The sequence below is a fragment of the Acanthaster planci genome, linkage group LG16 (assembly GCF_054643075.1).
Source record: "Acanthaster planci isolate LZ-2023a linkage group LG16, COTS_SCS, whole genome shotgun sequence".
Lineage (NCBI taxonomy): Eukaryota > Metazoa > Echinodermata > Asteroidea > Valvatida > Acanthasteridae > Acanthaster > Acanthaster planci.
This window is the reverse complement of record NC_141792.1, coordinates 8,433,975-8,459,479: the sequence shown is the minus strand read 5'-3', so window position 1 is coordinate 8,459,479 and position 25,505 is coordinate 8,433,975. Positions and strand designations below refer to the sequence as shown.

The following is a 25,505-nucleotide window of genomic DNA, read 5'->3' as shown; positions in this document are numbered from 1 at the left end:
ACCCTTTGAACTAGTGAAACAAAGTTGAAAATCAGAATACCTGAGATGCACAAAGAGTGCATTTTGAAGGTTTGCATTAAAGCAAACGATTGCAACCGCTTCCCCCTCCCCCTGTTTGCGGGAGAAAACTAGAAATCACTCTGTTTTGCAGGTAAGGCAACGGGGTTCGTCACGACTACCCGTGTGACTCACGCCACACCGGCCTGCTTGTACGCGCACTCGCCAGACCGGGACTGGGAGAATAACGCAGATATTCCGAAGAAGGAGGCTGCACTTGGATGCACCGATATCGCTCACCAACTAGTCACACTGGGGATGAACACCAAGGTAAAATAGTCTTGATTCAAAGACAGAAGCTGGACTTATTAAACTCAAATACAGAACAAGGCACTATTGAAATAGAAACGAATACAAAATAGTTTTAACTCAAATTCAAAGAGCCAAAGAAACAACAAGCTTTGGGCAATTACGATGTTCGCTACTAATAAAAATATTCAACTTAATTCAAGCATCGGCGATACGTGTACATATACGAACTTAGTAAACGCATAACGCCATGCTTGCAACGAATGCGCCTGAACTGAGGCAGATCGCCCATTATTTTCATTACTATGGTTTGCGTTTTGCAGTAGTCTTTGGGTTTGTTCGTCGGTGGAAATGACGTTGTTGTTGTTGTTGTTGTTGTTTACGTAATATCACGCCCTCTATTGTTCCCTCTGGGAGTTGATAAACTGTACTACCCTCTCGCAACGTTTAATGGGATTTTATTTATAGGTCGTTATGGGCGGGGGTCGGCGTGAGATGATACCAAACAACTTCAGCGACCACGAGTATCCAGTCTTGACAGGCAAACGGACGGACGGACGCAACCTGATAGGTAGTGGGAACTGACACAACACGAAACATTCAAACTATGTAACTAACTCAGGCGTCACTCAACAAGCTGTACTTGGAGATAATGAAACAGGGCCAGCTGCTGATTATGGTGGAAAAACCATTGTAGCTAATTGTAACAAACAAAAAAAAGGGCTAATTTTAAAAAATCCAAGACAAGACTACTCACAAAGGACTATTTCAGTCAGATAAAAGCAATGATGTCAAAACTTAGTGCACACACTGTAAAAATTGCACGCACTTCGTGCACTTGCATGTGCATGTGACTTAGTACTTATTGCACTTGAGGCGATTAAGTGAGAACATGCGGACATCTGACTCATGTGAGGTGAAAGTAAACATTTCAACCAAAACACTTCAAATACTTGAAGCATACTTTTAGTGCCTGAAGTGCATTTGATCTCACCTCATGCACCTGCATTTTGGCACCAATATAAACTCACTGCACCTCAATCGTTCAAGTGGCAATATATTGACACCTGAGGTTTATTCAGTGGCACCTAATGTGCTTGAAGCACACTTTCAGGTACCTGAAGTGCATTTGATCTAATCTCATGCACCTGTATTTGCGCACCAATATAAACTTGCTGCACCTGAATCGTTCAAGTGGCAATATGTTGACACCTGAGGTTTATTCAATGGCACTTAACGTGCTTGAAGCACTCTTGTAGGTACCAGAAGTGCATTTAATCTCATCTCATGCACCTGTATTTGCGCACCAATATAAACTAGGTGCACGTGAATCGTTCAAGTGGCAATCTATTGACACCCGAGGTTCATTCAATGGCACCTAACATGCTTGAATCACACTTTTAGGTACCTGAAGTGCATTTGACCTCACCTCATGCACCTGCATTTGGGCACCAACATAAACTCACTGCACCTCATTCGTTCAAGTGGCAATATATTGACACCTGAGGTTCATTCAATGGCACATAACGTGCTTGAAGCACATTTTTAGTTACCTGAAGTGCATTTGATCTAATCTCATGCACCTGTATTTGCGCACCAATATAAACTTGCTGCACCTGAATCGTTCAAGTGGCAATATGTTGACACCTGAGGTTCATTCAATGGCACATAACATGCTTGAAGCACTCTTGTAGGTACTAGAAGTGTATCTGATCTTATTTTATGTACCTGTATTTGCGCACCAATATAAACTCACTGCACCTCAATCGTTCAAGTGGCAATATATTGACACCTGAGGTTCATTCAATGGCACCTAACGTGCTTGAAGCACATTTTTAGTTACCTGAAGTGTATTTGATCTAATCTCATGCACCTGTATTTGCGCACCAATATAAACTTGCTGCACCTGAATCGTTCAAGTGGCAATATGTTGACACCTGAGGTTCATTCAATGGCACATAACATGCTTGAAGCACTCTTGTAGGTACCAGAAGTGCACCAGTATAAACTCGCTGCACCTGAAAAGTAGCAATTGACACATGATGGGATTCATATGCTTGAAGCACTGCAGCACCAACGTACTTGAAGCATATTAGTTACCTGTAGTGAATTTGATCTAACATGAGGCACCAGTATATGTTCATACATGTACGTAATGCGTAGGCCTACCTGGTAAACATAATATGTTTTATAACTCGACGTGCCGACGTCCCTGCCTGTGGCTTTGGCTTTGCATGTGTTGGAAACAATAGGATTTAGAACCTTAAGTGAATATGCCACCCATACATCCATGATGCTCTTAAATTGTCTAAGTAATAAAACAAGGTACGTGATACTTAACAACTACGTGACTTGGTTTACTCCACATGAAGCAGTGGTTCGATGCCTGTAGCTAGTGAGTCTGCTCTTACCTAATGGGGCACGTATTTCCAGCTCTTGAATGGTTAATTATGCACCGGAATTGATAAAGAATAATATTGTGCAAGTAACACTACATATTTCTCCACTGCGGCGATCGCGGCCGGTGAACCCTCATTTATTAGCCCACCGAAGAAAAGCTGAGCTGTATTTTGGCAAGCCATCTTCATTATGAGCAGCGATTAGCCCAAGCCTAACCTCAGCAGCAGGGCACATCATCAAAGGCTAAAGTGGGGGAATTTCATCACCTGAGACGCCTGATGTATCACGTGCCGCCCTTTTGATCACGTGACAGGAAACACTTCGCGTATTAATTTATACTTTTTCCCCCTTTTATTAGTACTTTCTAGTCCAGTATTTTTCATATAAATCCATCTTGCATTGGTCATGTGAAGGAGGCTCTAGACTGTTCGTTTCTTTTGCCAAGTAACAAAGTGCCGTTTTGTATTTCAAGAGTATAGCCTTTAACCGGATTATTTTTCCTGCTGCGTATGAAAAACAGTCCTGGCATGAAATATGACACAGGTACGCGGGCGCGTATGTACACGTACGGACATGTACGTTATAGCATACTACATGCACCGGCGGCCGTTTGTATGTTGTTGACACGATTGCACACGTACACATGCGAGTATCATGGCGTCGTTGATCGGAGAACTGAAGACGAAGACAACAGAAGAATTGTGTGCTTTCCGTCGGGAACAGGACATGTCCGATGATGTCATCGAGAAATTTGAGAGTAAGTATTCAAGCAGTTTGCATAAGTTTCAACTGTTTCTTACTGTGGGAGAGACAGATTTTACTTGCTGGGATTCACTGTGACCCTAACGTTAGGTCTTATGACCGATCCCAACGCTATGTTTACCCGTGCACGGCCGCACGTATGCAAAGGTCATGCAGGGAAAGAATGGAACTGTTCCCATGTATAGGCCTAGCCTAGATCAGATATTGGTAGGTATGAGCCCAAACGTTTGTTAAACACCTTCTGTCGAAGGATAAACGACACAGGTCGTTTATAAACAAGTATATGTAGGCTAGGTTGCCCAGGTTGAGGCCCCCTCCATTGTATGTGGCCACCGCTGTAGAAAGTGTTTTTTTTTGGGGGGGGGGCTTATAATTGTTCCCTGTAACAAATTGTTCATTATAGATCCCGCGCTGAATTTCTCAGAAGGCTGTTCAAATACAGAGTGGCACAGAATGAAATAGGACAGCTATTATTACAAGTTTATATTTGTAATTTTGTGAGCCATCCCCCTTTATTTTATTGTTCCATTTCCTTTTAAGTTTCTCAAAATTCTCTGCATATGTTCATTGTCATTACGCACGCATTTTCCTTGACAAGCAGGGGGATTTCAAACAGAAGGAACTGGAAAAATCTAGATTTTTTCATGCAATAATTTTCCTCTGATTGCCTAATTTAAAGCCACTTGATATTTGTTACATGAAATACAGATCTTTACACATTTTCTTCAATAGAATTAGATTAAATGTAAATCAAGTGCGACAGTTTCTCTTTTGAGTAAACTGTTTCATACCTATGATGAGCAACACAATTTGCATAGGATGGAAAAAATCCCACACCTTCTTGTTCCATAGTTGAGGAAGCAATATGGGTGTCTATACAGGTGTTTGTTTGCTGAAACCAAAGTGGCTGTGCTGACAACAGTGGACAGTAAAAAAATTCCCTGTAAACTGCTTGACAATCCAAATGCACATTTCATAAATTAATTTTCTTGGTAATAACGCAGGTTGGTGAGAAAATTGACAACACACAAAATTCCCCGACCCTCGTGATCAGCATGGACGACAAGGTACCAACTGGAGCACACGTTGTAAGCTTTCAAAGAACCATGGTTGAAGTGTATGGACAAAAACCAGTCAAGCGGAGGATACTCACTTTACTGGGTGGATACTACATCCTTGACTTCGAATATCCACATGGATACTCCGTCATGCTCAAATTCCTGCAGCATTTTCTGCTGGGCAGAATGGTGAAAGACATGCCAAAGTCTGGAGTAACCTATACTGTTAATTAGGATTGACCATACAGGTAGCAGGGTCAGATCTTTATCGTTAGATAAACGACTTTTTCCAAAGTTGCATGTCAATCAGGAGAGACTCAGTGCATGACTTTTAACAGATTTTTTCGTGTTGGCAAATTGTGATTACAACATTTGCTTCTTTATTAAGTGTGAGGATTTCATGCAATATGAAACTGAATTGGACACAGAAAAATCAACATTGAAATGCAGAGATTTTTTCAGGGGAATGGATGTTAGGTGTATTTCTCATCTGTGACAAATGCATTTCCATGAACACAAAACAAGATACTTAAAACCTGTTTTGGGTTTCTGTGCAGTGGTTTGCTTTATGGTTAACGTGACATTTAAACAGCCACAACTTGTCAGTTGAATGTTTGGGGGGAATGGTGGACACTATTGTGAGACATATCCCTACCCTTTTGTGACACTGACAAACCCTCAAATTATACTGACCCTCATTTTGGTTTCAATTCAGTTTTAATTTGCCAGAAAGACTCACTACCTTGATCTCTTCTAATTCATAATTCATGTCTGTCATTACGCATTTAGAAAACAAGAACAAGTTAACTGGACAAATCAAAATTTTCTAATAAATAATGTAATGAAAGGGTATATAACATTTAAAAATATTTTAGAGGGTCTTCCAAACAAAGAGGAAGGCATCCATATTCAGTAATGAGAAAATATTAACCAATGCCAACTAATAGTTTTTTAATAAGTGTTTCATGAAAAGTTAAGTGTTGAAAAGTTTCAAAATTTTTGAGAAGTTGTGTAATATTTTATATCGAATACGTCAAGTGAAACTGATAATTTCAACTGTTAATTTAACTGGGAGTGTTAAGGGAATGTACATGGGCAAGCAAAACTACAAACAAAACTACAGTCATTTCATGTAGTACCTCATTGAAATGTTGGAAATTTACATTCAAAATTTGATCCTGTAAAATAATAGCACCAGAAAAGTATAGTATTTTTTGTCAGTTTCCAACACTGGTCGGCCGACTTTTGTTTGAAAAACCTGATTGTTTCAACTTTAACCTCTCAGTCACCCAATTTATTCAGTCAAATTTGCTTGTGTTTTAACCCATTTGTGACCGAATGCAATCCAGCTAAGTGTGTTTCCCTACAGCCTTACATTTGATTCATGTCTACTGGGATTGAAACACTACAGGAAAATAATCCATTATCTTGGATTCTTCAGGCAGTTTGGAGCATTTTGTGCCAAGTTTGTTTTTTTAAGTCTGTAATTGAGATACAAAGTGGTAGTTATATTAATCAATCATGTTCTGTACCATTTCAAATACCACATTTTATCCAGATCTTTTATAGCTACTACATGCATAAATAAGAAATAAATCATGTGATTGAATGTATATTAGAAATGTTCCTAACACTGCTTTTAATATACTCACATTTTATGCTTGCAACTGCCACCCAGTGATAATAATCATGTCAATGCATAAAATGTATAATCTTTATGTGAATAGAAGCCAACTAAGATTTACTTTATGTGGTCCGTGCGCATCGCATACATGTCAAACATTGCGGTGTTAGGCGTTAGTCTGCAGGTGCCTAAACTTTTCCTAAGAATGTCACCTCTGTCACTTGTTTCGTTGCTTGATGTACATGAAGTAATGGAAATGCCGTGTCATCTCAGGTGCATGAATGTGAATGTATCAATGCTTGAAATACAGGAGGTAATGGACGTGCCTCAGGTAAATGCTGTGCTGCAAGTAGCGCGTTAACTAGCACCTGAGGCACAAAGTGTCTCAGGTGCAATTGGTGCTAGTAAGTGCTATTTAAGAAACTGGCACCTGAAGTGCAATGGTGCCTCAGGTGTTCATGATTCTGGGACAAATACGTGCTAGTCTTTATGTGCTAGGAAAATAACACCTGAAGTGCAATGGTGCCTCAGGTGTTCATGATTCTGGGACAAATACGTGCTAGTCTTTATGTGCTAGGAAAATAGCACCTGAAGTGCAATGGTGCCTCAGGTGTTCATGATTCTGGGACAAATACGTGCTAGTCGTTATGTGCTAGGAAAATAGCACCTGAAGTGCAATGGTGCCTCAGGTGTTCATGATTCTGGGACAAATACGTGCTAGTCGTTATGTGCTAGGAAAATAGCACCTGAAGTGCAATAGTGCCTCAGGTGTTCATGATTCTGGGACAAATACGTGCTAGTCAGTATGTGCTAGTAAACGTGCACTAGTTGGCCGTCTAACACCTAAGGTGCATAAAACTAAGTGCATGAGGTGTTCATGATTCTGGGACAAATAGCTGCTAGTCTACAAGTGCATCATGTGCAGCGCATTTTTACAGTGTAACTAACCTTTGCCGATATGTGGCGACTTGCAAAAAAGTCATTGATAGTTATAACCCTTCCCTGAGATTTTCCTATTTTGTAAACGCCGCCAGGGCTTACAAATTCCAGTCATATCAAGACGTATCCTTTCCAAGTTTCCAGAGAAAAGAATAAGAGCTGCGTTGATTTTCATGACGCCATATGGGTTTTCTAAGATGCTCCTTGGCAGAATTTTGAACATTTCGCCCATTCAGCAAATTACATTATGCTGAAATCAGTTAATTTTTTGCTACATCTTTTTTCATCAGGCTCTCCAAGATTCGTTCAACCGGCTATCGTCCCCCTGGGCATTGAGACCCACGGCGGGGAAGACGTGGCTATCTACGCCAACGGGCCCATGTCGCACCTCTTCCACGGTCTCCACGAGCAGAACTACATCGCGCACGTGGTGCGCTACGCCGCCTGTCTCGGGGACAAGAAACACTGCGAGGAATACGTGAATCCGTGTGGTGATGTGAAGGGCGGGGCCAGTGCAATACCTACCGGAGGCTTAACAACAGTTGTGATATTCGTCAGTATTTGGTCTGCCCTTGTTTTGCATGAACAGCTAGCAGGCGTTTGAAGAAGTCTGCCTACTTTATTATTTTTTTTACGGTGATCGTTTTTATCAACCAGATTCATGAAACGAAGTCGAGGGGAATTGGGGACTGTATGAAACGAATAATATTGTAAACTGTTCCATTCGAATATTGGTAAAAGCGCCTAGGCTGCAAACAAATACTTTTGCCCAAGAAAGTCTCCTAGGGTCTTGAAGAGGCTCTTACAAAAGCTACAATTCACATAATCCTAGACGACAATCATGCAACAGCGGCTGATGGCTGTAGTGTTAGTTTGTCGACCCTGCTAATGCCCTAGTTGAAAAACATCGACTGTACTATAAACTACTCGTAATTATTAAACTCATTGATCGTCATATTAATATTTTAATAATTATTTATGACTGAAATACATGTATGTTATATACTATTCATAAATACGTGTTTCAAGCTAATTATATGTATTACACTGAACTGGCTATAGCTATAACACGTGTAATGCTGACTTTGGGGTGAAAGTCCCCTGTTTTTGTTTGTTTGTTTGTTTGTTTATTTGTTTGTTTGTTTGATTTTGTTTTTTTGTTTTGTTGTTGTTGTTTTTTTGGTTTGGTTTTGTTTTGTTTTGTTTTTATTCAGCATATCAAATCCCACCGGTACATGAAGAAATTCCGACAGTAAAAATGTTTGACTCTTTGTGGGTTTTTTCAGTACGCTCAAAACCAAGTGCACGTTGACAGGCAAAATTCCAGCTGCTTTTGCAAGGTTTGTTAACCACTGTTAACGCAATACTGAAATGGTCACACCGAAAACCAAAGGACTTTTTTCGGCCTTGAGCTGGCGGTGCATTACTGAAAGGCTTATTTAACTGATTATTTTTCTAAATGCATCGTTGTTAAAAAAAGAAAAACAAATCCAAAGCTGTCGAGGGCATCACTTCTTTTAACTGAAATCGTCACCTTTTAGATTTGTCAGTTGGGGCCAATTTCATAGAGCTGCTTAAGCACAAAATGTGTTTAGGCGTGAAAAAAAAAGCTTGCTCGCTAAATCAGGTCACCAGCCAGAAACTCCATATGATGTACATGTATATTGTTTGGAGTTAGCTAGTTTTCGGTTATAGAATGGTAATCACACAGAGTTTCAGCTAGAAACCTTTGTTTTTTAAGCAAGGTTTGTTTCACTCCTAAGCAAGTTTTTGTGCTTAAGCAGCTCTATGGAATTGGCTGTTGCTGCAGCTGTTGTCTCAAGAATTAATACACTGAAATTCCTAACGTTTATTATGAATATATGAACCCGAAGCTGCACCCACATCCTACAAAAACAAATAAAGGTTGCAGTAAATAAAACAAAATCAAAAGTGACTACGAATTCCCCCCGTCTCCGAATTCGGACCATGACCCAATAACATTGCTCTGCTTACCGCTAAACAAATTCTTGTGCTAACTATAGCTTCCAAATTTGCAGTAAGCGTTTTTCTCAGTTGCCATTGTTTCTATTACATCACTACCATCAGAAAATAATATTTCCTCCAAGGGTTTTATTGATGTGTTCGTAGTCTCTATGAAATACCTGGAGCCTATGTAAAAGTAAAACTGTGTGCTTGGCAGCGCCGCGAAAGTGGGCCCAGGTGCATCGACCAGACATCATGGTGAGTTCAGATCACGTTATCGAGAGATTCCACACACTGCACTGGATTCGATGTGCAGTGTGGCACACAGACTCATAAGTAGACGATTGGACGGTCGCTTCTAACTAGTATGCAATAAAATGATTCTCCTCTGATGCACAGTTGCATACAGCCTAATCAACATTGGGTTTCATGGGTTGCTCCTGGTTGGTCTAGAGCCTCTCTGTCAAGATGCGATACTCAGGCATGACGTGGATCCCGATACTGTTCTGGCTCGGATGTGCCGGCTACACCCGGGCACAAGGTAAGAGTACGATATCTCGAGCAGTACATGTTTTGTCCAAGAGAGCCCTTTCTCAGGCTGTCTTACACGGCTTGTTAGTTGATTTACCCTGATTTATCCCCCCTCTTTCCTTTTCATGTGATGAAATGATTATTACAGCTATTGACGTCAAGAATGTGTTAGATGTCGTCATCCTGGGATAAAATGTCTGGATCTAGACAAGTAGGATGGCAGTCCCTGAGCTCTCTCCACTGATTGTTTTTCCTCAGAGGGCTTAGCTATTCAGCCAACTGATGGCTGATCCCCAAACGCAAGACAACGGCGTACTCACAGACACACTCATCGTACATAAGGGGGGAAGAGAACTTATTAGTCATATCGTGAAAGTTCATGAACATCAGTCTGAGAATCACTAAAGAATTGGATCAGTTTCTATTATTCATTATTCTGTAGACTACTGCTCATGCATAAGCTACATTTTGTATTCTTTGTATTGAATGAGTGGCTGTAACCAGATATTTTCATGGTTGAAGGAACTACACTGCCAGGTACCTGACCAACATCTGGTCGGTAAAGTAAAACACTGGATATAAACTGCCCTGTGATCCGCTCTGTGTATGTACACGCGCTTATCAAGGGAGACGTGTTTCTGGCTGATACGCCGTTTTGAATGTGTGTCAGATTGGTATAATGCATATCTACAAGCATGTTGTTAGAATTGACAGTAATTATACAAGGCTTGCTGCCGGCAGGCTCAGAAGCTCGGGATTAGCAACGGTATAGTCAGCATCAAAAGAATTCGTGCCACAACGAATAAACTGAATGATGACTAATAATTGTGGCGTCAGAGGTAAAAAAGTATGCCAATGGCCAGCATGAAACTGTCTTTGTTAGGCCATTATCAGTGCATTTAGTACGAACAACAGTTGCACATCACTGACAGCTTTGCGCAGCTGTTTCTTGACCAGGCCCTTGTGAACCATACGAAATTGTCATCAGCAACGTGCCAATCCTTCTCGTTTCGAAGACTTCGTTTGCACAAAATTAACAAACGATCACATTCAAACTCTTTATAGGTGCTCCAGAAGGCTTACATCAAATAAAACCCCACAGAATCATGAAAAGAAATGCTACATAAAAATGAAGTTTAGCCTCAAAGAGGTTACTAAGGCGATAAAATATTTCCATTTTCAATCGATCTCTTGGTCTTTTTTCCCCACTAAATTTCTCAATTTTAGAAGTTTTTCCAGAACAATGAGACACTGCATGCGACAGGCCAGAATCTCAACTACACAATACAATCAGTTTTATCTAGCTAGATTGTTTTATTTGACTGAAGCTGAGTTATTATACTCTTCTGCGCAGCGCGATCTACGTGCTTTATGCACAAAATCGATCCAGCCACGAACCGTGCTCGGTACATATGACGCCGTCCAACGGTCTGTTACACGCGTACTGTACATTACACTACACTCCAGTGCATAGTACTGTACATGTGTGTGCGCATGTACTTGCACATATATATGTGTGCAATGTGTGGAAATTTTGCGTCGGAACCAGTGCACACATTTTCATGTGCTTCTTGCATGGGGATTTCAACATTCCCTGACAATGTTATAATGACAGAAACACCTTGGTTTCAATAATAAACCTCATTTTAACTTACTGTACTTCTCTGTTCGTCTTTCGTTCCCGAGTCACTGAATTCTTGCTCTCGCAAAGCCGAAAGATTATGCCGGATAAACGGAATCGGTGCTGAGTCAAGTCGATGCAAACGCATCCAGTCGGGAAGAGAAAAAAAATAGCGGAAACCTGTCAATAAATCTAAAACCTTTACACTTTTCTCCGCCACAGCTCACATTTGAAAACTTCAGGAAAACTTTAAATTCTTTGTTTCGAGCCTTCAAAAATCACATAAAAATGTCAGCAAAGTACCGCTTACAAAAAGAGCTTTTCACAAAAGCCACGCATTTTTCAAGAGAGAGGCGACAATTCTTCCAAGGGAATATGCCACTCAGGTACGGCACAGAAACTCTGAACAGGGTTTGGTGTAAAGCGATCTGAGTTCTTCCGCTGTTTCAACTTCAAAGGAGCCCATAATAGTACCCAAACTACGTTTGATATAATGTGAGCATCCATTACTAATTCGATCACGCACTATCCACTAAGGAATCGTTACATCATTCCTAGCATAAATCTGGTACAGGTTTTTTGTTACTTTTAGGTGATGGCTGTCAGCTGATTGTACAAAGATGGAAGACTTGGACCTAATCATAATTGGGATCTGTTTATTAAAATCTGAACCTATGTTGACAAGTGACCAATGGCAGATCAGAGGGGAGTGCTTACGGGGACCATTGCCCCCCTCCCCCCAAAGATGAGGATTTTTCTTATCAATCAGACTGAAGGTTATTAAGTGCTTAAAATGAAGTTTATTTTGTATCGACAAAACCACTTGGTTCAGGATTTTTTTAATTTGTTATTTACTTATTAATTTTGAGGAGATGCTTATTTTGTGACTGGTTCAATCAGTTAATGCAAAAGTGCAGTGGGAACGCTTACTCCGTCCCCCCCCCCCGACCTGGCTCCGGCCTTGATATTGACGGGATACGGGTGCTAAATAATTCTTGAGCATGCAACGCCTAATGATGGAAGTTTTGAAGTGGTTAGTGAAAGACGAATCCAATCTCTTATTTCGGGCATTCGGCAATGGCTAAGACGAATGTGGTCAGTAATGGCGACTTTTCTTGACATAGTGGTAAATGTGGCAAACGCAAGCAAAATTTGAAACTGAACGGCAAATGACAAAATCGGCTCATTCAATATCGTGTTGGACGATGCACTGCATTTTTTTGGTTTTGTTTCGGTGAAATTTTAATTTAGGTGCTAATTTCTGGAACAACCAGGCCCAGAACACGCTGAAGAAAGCTCTGAGCAGGGAGGCCAGCCTGAACCGCAACGTGGCCAAGAACATAGTATTTTTCGTGGGGGACGGCATGGGTGTCTCCACCGTGACGGGGGCCCGGATCTTCAAAGGGCAGCAGGAGGGCATGACCGGGGAGGAGACGGTCTTGGCGTGGGAGAAATTCTCTAGTGTCGCCTTCTCAAAGGTATGAAGGTTGCTGGTTTTCTGTTGGGACTAAATGCAATGGCAGAAAATATACATTTTTACATTTTTAGCAGTGACCACAAAACTGTCTGCCCGAATGCAGAAACTCACATTTGGCAATTTGTTTTGGCTGTTTTGTAAAGATTAAGGAAATTTTTTTCACTGTCCGTGGTTTAAAAAATAAGGTGATCTCTGCAGATATGTACAGCCTCGTAATACCATTGACTAAAGATTCCGGGCCACGGTATAAGTAATTTGGAAAGAAGGTGGGCTGGGTAACTGGAACAGCACAAACTGTTCCTTTATTCTATGATTGCGAAGATGCACGCTACAAATTGCAATGATGCACGGAACATGGACGTCAAGCCGGCTACATGGGTCGTGAACTTTGCCAAAATTGAACGTACAGTTCAAGCAAATGTATCTTCAAGGAGCAACTTCTAAATTTCAGAATCCGTCAGCTAAAAATGGCACTTCGCACTTAACGGCAGTCCGAAGATTGACATCAAGATGTCGAGGTTGACCGACGCAGGTTTCACCTCCTCTGATCAATTTCCTCTTGCTTCAATTTTGCCACCGTACGTAAATAATTCTAACCCCTCAACCGGCAGGCCTACAACACCGATCGGCAGGTACCAGACTCTGCCGGTACGGCCACTGCGTTTTTTTGCGGAGTCAAGACCAAGTGGCAGCTGGTGGGATTAGATGACTCGGCCGTAGTGGGCGACTGCCGGTCCAGCTTGAACGCTGCAGTGGACTCGGTCATGATTGATGCTGAAAAGGAAGGTAAACAAATACGGCAAAACGGTGTATGCATGTACTACGCAGAGCCATTGTCACCGAAGAACAAAAATCACCAAGCTCAGACTGGCATACAAGAGTTGTTGATCCAAATAGTATTAAGACCAACTCAAGCAGATGAAATAAAAGATTTTGCGTCCAGACATTGCGAACTGAAATAAAGCCGGAAATAAAAATAACACAGGGGTGGCTTCTAGCTACAATTTTGTTTAGTAAAGAACATCAAAGACACACGAAAACATACACCCACACATGAGCTGCTGAATTTTTATTTGCAAGTACCAGGACATTGAATAAACATTAAGTCACCAAGCCAAACCAAGGCAATAATTATTGCTGAATTTATGCGTTTACTATGAATTAGATTTGGTTGCATGAATAAGAAGCAAATAATGAACAACGACAAGGAAACCTGCGGGTCTTGTTTATAAAGCAGTGAATGTCGTTGGATAAAAGGAATATAGGATGTCAGTGGTGGATCCAGCTTTCAAAAAAGAAGGGGGTGCACTCTTTGTTATTTGGGGGGGTGAGCGGGAATCAAATAGAGGTGAACCAAACTTGGAAAAGAGCACATTTTTATTGGATTACATGTATCTGTGTTCTAAAGTTCTCAAAGCAAAAATGAAAGTAAAACTGGTAAAACTGTTTCATGGAATAGTTCTAAATTTATAATTGCTTAATTTCCGACTCCGAAGGTATTTATGAATGGGAATGATATGCTAACGAACGTTGAAGACCCTCCAAGCACACATTCCTTATAGAGCCTGAAAGTTGACCCCTGATGGCGCACTTACGGAATCGTTGTAAAAACTTAGAATTGGTAACATATTTTCGTTCAATTCCTTCTTAAAATCTCAACTTGTAAAAACTCTTTCGTACAATATTAGATAGGCTAAGCATATTTTTTTATAGATACTGAAAAGTTACCTGACCTAGTTGAGAAATATCCTGCTAAAAACTGACCTATCACTTCCGAAAATATAAAATTCATTAAAAAAGCAGTGGAATGCTGTGGTTTTGTATACGCAGATGAGCAGTTACGGAATTACACTTGATGGGAGACTTTTGGTTATAGCTAAAATAAAAGCAGATCCAAGTATTTTAACGAATTTGTAATTTATAAGGTAATAACCTTAAAACAATATTCCGCTTTTACAAAAGATTCAAATGTTTAATCTAACCTTTGCTGACAAGAACTGTACTAGGTCAACTCAACTGAATCTAGATTCCATTCCTTGTATAGGGTAGGCAAATCTATGCGACATTTTTCTAATATCGTTTTGTCGTAAGCGCTGGGAATGGAAACAAACGATATTGCCAGAAGTGAAAGGCCGTGAATGAAATTGGTTTTTAGCCATCTCCGCTGACTTTCCAAAATATTGCTTGAGGAGGATAAAGGGAAAATTCCGACGTAAGTGTTTCTCGGGTGGTTTCATTTGGAAATAGTTCTTCCTAAAATTATCGAACGGGATAGGACGACCCCATGTAAAATCCCCATAGGTGGACCGCGCGAGGGTTTCGGAAGCTTTCTGCGTGACTGCACTCTCAGGCTCTATTACAGGAAATGTGACCCATCCCACCATCATTATCAGCCTCGTTGTTTATACCAGTGCAATGGCAAGCGCGTAGAAGAATTATATCATGCGAATGATTGAATTATATACGATTTGTATTTGTCTGTCACATAGACAGACATTGACCGACAAATCATCAGCTAGTGGACGAGCCGCATTGGAAGCACTGCCAGTGTACTGAGAAGGTTTATTATACCCAGCTGCCGACTGAGGTACTCTGGTTCACCTCCAATTGACCCCCCACCCCTTCCATCAGTAGTGAGCGCCTCCTTTTTTAATACTGGATCAAACTCTGGTATCCCTGTTCCCTTTTCCATTTGTTATCCACACTACACACGAATTTTTATGTTTATGGATTGGCTTGTACTATATAAATACGTTTATGAGCACATGTACGTAGTGTTTCCATATAATTTGGCCTTGGACTTGCTTGCTGGGAGGTGTTTGATATGCAGATGTTTACGAATATTTATTCAAAATGCAGGCCTTTGACTTCAATATGGTTTTTGTTTGGCTTGCTGACTGCATGTTTAATTAATTAATGTCCACATGATTAGGAAACATTATCCAAAATGCAAACATTTGGTCAGTCATTATGTTATTGATTTTGTTCACCGGCTCAGTATCCATAATTTAAATATGTTTATATAATGCTTAACTTTCAAACAATGGGTCCACCTTTGTGTTACAGTTTGGGTTTCTTTTCTGCAGGGAAGGCAACGGGATTCGTGACAACTACCCGTGTGACTCACGCCACTCCTGCCTGTTTGTACGCGCACTCGCCGGACCGTGAATGGGAGAACAATGGGGACATCCCGGAGAAGGAGGCTGCGTTGGGATGCACCGATATCGCACATCAACTTGTCACGCTGGGGAAGAACACCAAGGTAGTCTTGATTCAAGGACAAACTCAAGGCTCAGGGCAGAGATTTGTCGCAACCCCGTCTCTTTATCAGAATGGTTTCTTAAAATTTTTTCGTGTTGACCCTATAAAAATGCAGTTTTGTGTTTTAATTCGTCTTCTGTTCAATTGTCCTTTTTCGGTTTATAGACAACTGGAAATGTACATAGCCTGAGTAAAAGACTGTGATCTTATTCCAGGCGGAAACCGTGCTGCTGCAAACTTTGTGCACCGAAACTGCTGGAATTATTGATATTCTGATAGGGATTCGTCGCTGTGTAAGGAAAAAGGAGCATAACAATCAAGCGCTGGAAGTATGTTTAAAAATTAATCGCATGAACCATTTGAATCAAACGTTTTAAAAGTTACTATAAGCTGGTTATTTCCCAGCCATTTCCATGCAAGTCATGCCCACGCAGTCGAAAAGAAATTGTCAAACTGCTTGCGCGAGTCCGCTTAATTTTGGGGTGCACAAGAGAGTGGTTGTCATGTTCAGGTCGACTTATAAAGTGGAGATCTACTGTATAAACAAGTGAGCTGAATATCTCATGATCTCGAATGTAGATATTCAAAAGTATACGCTACGCTTGTGTATGCGGGTCAGAGGTGTGCTGCGCGCGCCACGGGGCCACATGTCACGTGATTGGTTTCCTCGATTGGAGGTCCTTTTCAGCAATAAAGTCGAAGTGAGTACGACAGATCACCAAACAATGGCTTCCCTTAGGGATAACCCTGGCCACTAACAGTTAACGAACATCGCGGTGATATCACGGTATTCAAACATGGCAGCGTGCGCCCTGCTCTCCATCGTATAGAAGACTCATAGTAGGCAGAGTTCATTGTATTAGTTCAGAGTCTGGTCCTGGCGAATGGGGGAAATGCATCTTCCATCCAATTGATCATCCGTCCATTTGCACCTTGTCTTGCAGAATGCTTTATCTACAGACACTAGTCTGAGTTCCGTCAGCTTTTCCGTTATTTATTCGCAGGTCATTTTGGGCGGAGGTCGACGAGAGATGACACCTACTAACTTCAGTGACTACGAATATCCTTTCTTGAAAGGCCGACGGACAGACGGAAGGAATCTCATAGGTAATATGGAACTGACTCGTTAGAAGACAGTCAAGCTATTTACGTCTTCAAGGGAGACTCCGCAAGCTCATGTTGTGAAACACAATCAGTTTCCGATTTGCTGATACAGAGAAAAGTCAAATTTTAACACCCTATTCAATTTAATAAAAGCAACATCACGCCATGAACAATGTATCGGGGTGAAACTGAATGGTAATAGGCAGAGTGGCGGGGTTTCTAACCCAATTCCAAGTTTATTTTTCTCCAATATTCCGAATCATTGGACTGTTTGGACAGACGAATGGCTGGCTAGCAAAGATTGCCAAACAAGTCACTTCGTGTGGAACCGGGAACAGTTTGATCACGTAGAGCCGGAGAAGACAGAGTATCTTCTCGGTAAGTTTCATACTGGAAAGAACGGGGGACCTTCTTTCGAATCCGGAGACTTATGCTATACCTAACGACGGCATCCGTATATTGGGGCAAATTATTCTATGCTGATTTACACACTTGATTTTCAACCTTCATTGAATATTGGTCTTGTCAACGTCAACGCTGATCCATTTATATTGTGGACAATACTTTCAGGGAAATTTGGTGCCATATTTTTCCCTGTTTGAGGTCTGTTTGAGCCCAGCCACATGCAGTATGAGGCTGAGCGAACTGACGAACCATCCATCGCCGAGATGACAGAGAAGGCCATCAGGATCCTGCAGAAAGACAAAGACGGTTTTTTCCTGATGGTCGAAGGTAAAATCAAAGTTACCGTAATCCAGTAAAATTACAGGGAAGTGGGCTGGAAGTTGACTGCACTCTACTGGCGTCGCCGAGGGCGGCACAACACTCACTTGTAAATTTGTCCTTTTGGGATTCTGAAGAGAAAAAGAAACATCGTACTGTTAGAGGTAGGGTTCGATCTGCTAGACTTTCCTCTGCAGAGTGTGAGGCTCCCACGACAGTCACACCTTGGACGGCCGGTATCACGCTAATGTCTTAACGTCTTATGGCAGGGGCTATATTTTGACGGGAGGATTATCCCGTGTCTTTCTTAGACAATGTTAATATTCCTGGTAAAAAACTCAAATCTCCATATATTATTTATTTATTATGTAGCCGGTCGTATAGACCACGCCCACCATAGCAGCTTTTCAGGCCACGCCTTCAAGGAAACGGTGGCCCTCGAAGCTGCTGTTACCAAGGCAATGGAGCTGACCAATGAGTCAGACACACTGGTGATCGTCACTGCTGATCACAGTCACACAATGACCATAAGCGGCCATCCAAGCCGGGGCAACCCCATTTTAGGTAAAATGATGTGTGTGTGAACCTTGATTAGGACTATATTTTGCAAGTTCAGTTTCGATGAAACAATGGTATTTGTACAAAAGTTATTCAACCACAATGACGCAGTTCATGTGACCTCTTCCTAGCCATACACGTTCCTTACCCCTTTGCCTGGTTCCTTGACTGTGGACCCTGGCATTGTTTGGTAAATAGTGGGTCACTAATCTGGCCATATCTAAAAAAAAAATGGAACTGGATGTACGCCTAAATTGGAGATTATAATGATTGTTGGTTTGGTTAGCTTCACTATTTTTTAGAAAAGCTAAACTTTTCCACCAAATAGCACCATCTTGGGGAAGAAAAACAAAACGTACTTTAGTCTTTGAAATCATTGTTTCAGGTCTGAGTGACTTGGAAATCGGTGATGACAATCTGCCTTATACCACGGTCAGTTACGCGAATGGACCGGGGGGAGCTGCCGAGCTAAAGAGCTACAAAGCCACGGGAAAACGCCGCAGGCTCACCGAGAAAGATACAGGTAAGAAGTGCCTGGGGAAACTGGAGTACCTGCCATGCAGGCATATTCTTTTTCCTGAAATTCCGCTTGTGACTTGGTCTCCTGTTGATAAGCAAAATTAAGCTGTTTTGCGAAACTGTTTGTAACTCCAGTTTACACGAGGGAGAAAGAGGAGCTTGTTTAATTAATAAAACCGTGAGGACTGTAACGTACAGGCAAGTGGAAATGAATGGAAAAGTGCAAAGCTGCAGTAGGCCCTATATACCCGGTACAGACAGCTCTGATAGTGTTACTATATTGCCAATAGGTTAATTGGCCATTATGAGAAATTTACTGGACGGAGTGTTTTACTGTGCAGTGTGTACAGGTTAAATTTGTATATCCCCATCGCATTAAACTTCAAAAAAGTTGCAAATACGATTTGAACAGTTCAATATCTTTTCGCAAAATCGGAATATATTAATAATTATTATTATTTATAAAACAAATAATCGCAGGAATTCTGAGGTTCATTCAGCCGGCTCTTGTCCCCATGAGAGGAGAAACACACGCTGGGGAGGACGTGGCTATCTACGCCAACGGGCCAATGTCGCACCTCTTCCACGGTGTCCATGAGCAGAACTACATGGCGCACGTTGTGCGCTACGCCGCCTGTCTGGGGGACAAGAAACACTGCGAGGACTGTAACGATGTGGAGGGGCGGGGCCGTGACCACGGCGATACCTAAAGGGGGCGTTCCAATGGTTACAGTGTTTGTCAGAGTTTGGATGGTCCTTGATTTGTCTGAATGATATGTCTTTACATTCTGAACGAAAAATATGGACAAAAAGGTGAAGATGAGATCTACAAATATCCCATAATGAAACAACCAAAAAATACTATGTCCCGTAGACCATAGTGCCAACTCGGATTAATTATGTTTAGTGAAAACAATGCATGAAATAGCAGTTGAAATTGCTACTTGACCGTTAAAGTTGTCAATTTGCTGTGGTCTTCTTGCATCATAGGACTCTCTTCAAGTTTTCATTCGGTTTCAAGTATAGCACATCATAATTCTCCATAGTGTGCCCAGGCCACCAGTAGCGGAATGGTTTTCAAAGTGGGGAGGGGGGATATCAATAGACCACTAGGCATCAGCCATTAATAGGTCGATCCATTGAGCCCAACACAATTATAGGCCCTAGCCTACAAAAATGGCCAGGGCATATGCATGATGGAAACGGGATTTTAGCTTAAAAATTAACACTTCGTGAAAAACGTCATGTAAGTGTTTATGGTGATTGTTTTTGTTTTTTGAAATTCTTGGTGGTGTGAAAAAATTCATCCCGATTTTTCAAATTTACCTATTACCTCTTGAAAAGGTAAAAGGTGTTCATGTATATTGCCAAATTTGGGGACTTCATGGGGGGCTGGAAAAAATGATTGATGTTGATTTTTCCATAGTTTACTTCCTAGTGTATGAACATCTGTGGTTTTGTGGAAAACAGTGTGAGATCAATCAAACTTTTGGCGACAGGTGTTAAAAGAGGAGTGGGAGACTGGGACGCTTGGGTCTTGGTACCTAATTATGGTTACCTCCTTCAAAATTTGAAATAAATAGGCTCACAAGGTGTATTCATGAATTTTGTGCACAGGCTGCTAAGGTTATTATTGTATGCTTATGGCCAACGCGTTACGTTTACAGCGGGCACTGGAGCAGGGTACCCAGAAGCCAGTAAACATTTAGAAAATGGCAGCCAACCATGGCAATGGTCCCGGTTTCAAACTAACCTTCAAACAAGTTTTCTTCCCATAGCAGTTCACCAATAGACCTTTTTCGCTATTGAATTCATAATTATGCACGCATGCACACAAATGGCCTTGGCGACAAGAAGTGTGAGCGGGCCATTGAGAACTTACGGGGGTGCGATTTTGATAATTTCTTCCAAGGTTTCTGAACGCCAAAATGTTGCCATCCCGAGCCAAGTTCACAGCAAGAGGATTTTTGTCAACGAAAACTACGATTTCCGGGAGTTAAACCTCCCGTGTTTCCAGATATAATTTCCTTTAAACCCACGTTAGTTGGTAAACTGAGAATGGATTTCAGAATTCCATTGACGTGCTAACAGACGTTAAAGTGTACACGGTCACGAAGCATAATCGCGCACGCACAGGTATAGAATATGTAGGGCCGTCCGTTCTTGTTACGCACGGGCACAAGTCGACTACAGTAACTTTACGGCTCGATAAAGTTTTTCATGAATCCACGGTGTTACAATGTTACATTTTACATACACGTATTACTTAAGTAAATTTACTGCGTAGTTTTGACCATGGACACAATGCGCTTTTAAAGGGCTAGAGCAGATGTCATGTTAGTTCATCTGTGGATAAACCACGAGAGTAAGCCGTTTGCTCACTCAGAACGCCCAGTATTTCATTTTTTCCCCCAAGGTATATTTCAAGATCTTCAATTTGAAAGTTTAAGAACACTGCTGTCTTTTTCCCAAACCCTTAAGTCTGCCAATCTTGTAAAATCACGACGAAAAAAATGGTGTCACCTCCCTTTAAGTGTTGGATGTTGGATGTTGGATGTACTTGAGGAATATGACGGGAGGGACGTCGTGAATATTTCCCCCCGCCATAACTGAGAACATACACTATAAGCACTCTCGCACATGCAGATTCTTGCGCAGTTGAGGCAGTTCCTTGTATGTGCTCCAAGGGTTATAGGAACCAAAGGATCTGGCTTTGCAGAATCAATGATTCTGCACCAGACAACGCATCGTTGATTACGCGTCAGAAAAAGCTGACTTTGAAGCCGACTTTGAGACTGACTTTGAGTCTCAGTCTCTTCTGGGTGATGACTCCCTAAACAGTCAAAAGTATCCTGTGCTTGATAAATCAGTGACTACAAAATCGATGGTTGGTGGAATGAAAAAAAAATGGTCCTGGAGTCGAACGCATCATCTGCAGGCGAAAATCTGTTAATTTGTCAAAAGTTCCTTAGCTCTATGGCTTTCTCAGGACACCCCCTTTCCCGACCAAAATTGATCCCAACAAGCAAGACTCCAGTTTCTGTGCCTTTCGGTCCATTCCTATCTCGATTTTACGGCCTGCATTTGGGTATATTTAACAAGGTCTATCATTTCACTCAACTTATAGCAGCCTTCGCTGCCAGGAAAAACTCGGCTTTATTTTGGTTTGCGACGTCCAGCGCTGAGATATTCTCAATGTTTAATCGATTAGAATTCGGAGACCTTTCAACGTGAAAAGAGCTGGGCCCTTTTGCAATTGTACCAGACGTCAAATACGTAAGCCCGCTTGAAAGATTTGTTATGGATTTATTCAAATGATATTCACAATTTTAATGTTTGGTCTCGTTTGCCTGGGTGTTACAGGTGCCACTCTGGAAAAAAATGCCCATTGGCCTCTCTCTTTTAGACCGTGGAGGGGGAAATTTTTCTTACAATTTCCACATTTATTTTTCTGATTGTCAAACTGCCACGCGTAGACGACTTCTGAAAATTTTTTTGGTCACGGGTGTGTTTGTTCAGCAATTTTCTGGGAGCTTTTGGAGAGAAATGTGAAGCAAGATACCGGTATTAGACGGAGAGAACCCCCCCCCCGCTTTGTGTTGGTCATTGTTTCACTTGAATCTCAGGGATTCTTTTCAGATATCTGGGGGGATGTGTTAGGTAACACTATAGGCTAAAATGTGTATAACGATTGGACATGTGGGGTGTACCCCTCGGTCTTATTTCTTGCTGGATATAGTTAGGGTCCATCCAACTTGTTAAGATCCTAACATTTTATGATCTCAGCATGACGATGAATTACCGTAATACAGAGCTCTGGAAGTTCCATCCGACTTGTTAGATCCTGACATACTTTTTGTCGGGATGACAAAATAATACAGGCAAGATGTTGACATCGTGAGATAATTTTTTACGGGATGAAGAAATCATAAAAACGCAGGATGGAAGAAACTGGTTCTCAGCCCTCCGTAAATTACCATGTGTACAACTAGCCCAGGTTGGACATTGTCTTCATTTCATTACAACTGACGTCCAGGTTAAAAAAAGTTGTGTACAAAACGACCACAAAATTGGTTCTAATTTGTTCTTTGTTAATCTTGTTGAAGAAACTAATTTTTCATGTTTACAAGTTCTTCGTGGCCTCATCTATCCGTCTGGGAGGTTTAGGAATTTCAGACCGAACCATGGACTGCATTATCGAGGAAAATAAGTGAGAGACAACAGTACTTTTATAGACGTAATTCGTCCGTTCTTGAGTTGTAAAGTGCACGCACGGACAGGTATCGAGCTGCGTGCACGCATTAGGCGTGCGCGATTTTCAGTAAAGATCAGTTGCACGCTTGCTACACAGAGGCCGTTACTAGTACCCGGCTTTAATCCGCGTTCCCTCGAGCCGATATAAAAATGCAGTTCCATGATTTTTGTCGGATTGGGGACTTCGGACTGACCAATTAACCCCCTATTTATTACCTCTAAAATGTTCAGATTTTGTTCAGAATCTGCTTTATATGTCGGTTTATAAGCGTAAATTTGCGACACATCCTGGGATTAAAGAATTAACTCTGTTAGCGTAGCAGGCTTTGTATAAGCAGGGTATTTGTACGGGAATAAGTTCATCAACGAAATCTTTGGAGTAGCGTTTTTATTAGGTAAAGATGTGTAAATACACAATATTGTAGAGATCCGAATTTTATTAAAATGAAACAGTACAGTAACTTATCTTGATAATTGAGGAATAAAAAAGATGATCACATTGCGGGCATGATGATCGTGATGAACAGGCGAGAACGGCGCTATACTGATCGGGAACACAGTATGCAGTGATCATGCACAAATCGTGCTGTTGATCAGCCTTTTCTAATTCGTAAACTAAACCTACAATAAGCAGACTAAAGCGTTAATTGGCTGTGACGAGTTGGATTTTAGAGCAATGGGCAAATAGCAAGACTGTGTTGAATTTTTTTAAAAATTCTCCTAATTAAATCATACGATTTGGGGGGGTGGTGGGTGGGGAGATGCTCTCTTAAAACCTCAGCCTCACGTAGGCCTACATCAAACAGCTGGAAACTCAAATTCATGCGTACTAAGCAGTTGTTTGGAATCCTCTGTAATCTTAAGTGCCTTCCGATAGTCTCGTCAATGTTTTTCAAAAGTGAAGAAATTATGTCGCCGAACAGTTTTTTCCGTGGGCTTAAAATTCATTGGCTTGGGAGGTGACGTTTATGGCCATGCTTGAGCCTCGTGTCGTTATTGGGCGATGGATCCCTAACTACGTGCAATTTCAAAGTATTCAGTAATCTCAAAATAGGTAATTTTTTCGTTTTGAATTCAAGTCCAAGAGATTATGACTGTTAATTGTTGTTATTGACTTTCATCAGTCTAGTTTATTTGTAAAAAAAACCTATCTGTGCCAGCGCTTCCTGGAAAAGTTCTCCATCTCTAAGAAAAAAAATGCATTCGGTATAAGTTTTAAAATGGGACAGATCAAGGGATATGAGTAAACTGCTAGCAACAGAAATGTACCAAAGCCTTGCTGGATAATACCCTCTCCCCTCGACACAGAACTGCCGGGAGTCCATTAACTTCTATCAAATTTTGTGGACACCGTTTATCTGTCTCTTTTAAGTTCACCTATTAATACATAATACATGCTAAAAAAAAAGGGATTTGTACAAATCATGAATTTTAGCTTTCTCGTATATTACGGGGCGTATGTCACCAGTCCTGAAAAAATAATGTGTGTGCATAGGGTTGCACTACACGAAATACGCGCCCATAGAAAAGAGTTCAAAGTCAGACCGGGACACTCAAGAACAGGTTGGCCTTCGTTTTTTACTGGAAATTAAAGATTATGGCCGGAAGATCACTTTTCGTTCAATTTTATACGGGTTAGCCACGTGATTTTTTCATTTGCCTTTCCCCGAAGATACCCCCAAAATAGTCGTAAAACTATGCGCTCAGCTCTGAATGTAGCCGCCCGCTTCTATCCCAAATAGGCCTGCAATTTGGGGATTTTGTGGATGAAATACCCTGACACTGGAAACTGCCAGTCCGAAATTCGGGACTTACAGAAACATTTCTATGATCCCCCTGATTATGGCATGTCTTATTGCAAAAGCCGATCGGGATCACAAAAAAATTAAGGAGCTCGCGCGCATATATCCAACGATTTGGTGGAATGCACTCGTAGGGCCTACAAGATTTGATCAAGAAGAGTGGTATCTATTGGGATCATCCGTCTCTAAGGGCGCCCCCTATCTCCACTATTAATGAGGCGACGGCAAGAGCACAATGCCACGGCACGACATGACGGCACGACGCCAAGGGTCGACGGCACGACGCGACTACACGACGCGACAGCTGAAAGCCACGACGCAATAGGTCGATGGCAGGACACGACGGCACGATGCGACAGATCTGCCGTAACGTCGAGTCGTGGCGTCGCTTCATGGCTTCGGAGCGACGGGACGACGCGACACACATTTTGTGGCTATAGAACAGTATATTCCAGGGCTCCGTAAATTTCTATTTCCAATGTAAGACTCGATGCCAAAAAGCTACCCACTGGGGATCAATGTGTAAAGAGTGCGGGTCACGTGACTGAACTGCAGCTCCCGATTTGGTATGCAGTGTGCACCTAGTTATGGTATAGACCTC

The 25,505-nt window shown here is 41.5% G+C and overlaps 1 protein-coding gene, 1 long non-coding RNA gene and 1 pseudogene across 3 annotated transcripts in view; all 3 read left to right on the top strand.

Annotated features, from left to right (window-relative positions):
- Positions 1-25,505, top strand: part of LOC110986585 (alkaline phosphatase-like) — a 68,097-nt gene that overhangs the window by 4,271 nt on the left and 38,321 nt on the right. Inside the window, exons 4-5 of the mRNA XM_087147288.1 lie at positions 152-327; positions 775-877. Of these exons, the coding sequence (XP_087003414.1) occupies positions 152-327; positions 775-877 (279 nt within the window). The remainder of the gene's footprint in view (positions 1-151; positions 328-774; positions 878-25,505) is intronic.
- On the top strand, positions 2,664-6,157 carry LOC147796461 (uncharacterized). The gene is made up of 2 exons (XR_015428002.1): positions 2,664-3,463; positions 4,473-6,157. It is a non-coding gene; the product is annotated as an uncharacterized LOC147796461 (long non-coding RNA).
- On the top strand, positions 7,693-20,453 carry LOC147796460 (alkaline phosphatase-like; annotated as a pseudogene). Its single transcript, XR_015428001.1, has 10 exons — positions 7,693-9,595; positions 12,458-12,684; positions 13,295-13,469; positions 15,770-15,945; positions 16,949-17,051; positions 17,328-17,426; positions 17,652-17,780; positions 18,144-18,335; positions 18,715-18,852; positions 19,329-20,453. The product of XR_015428001.1 is annotated as an alkaline phosphatase-like (transcript).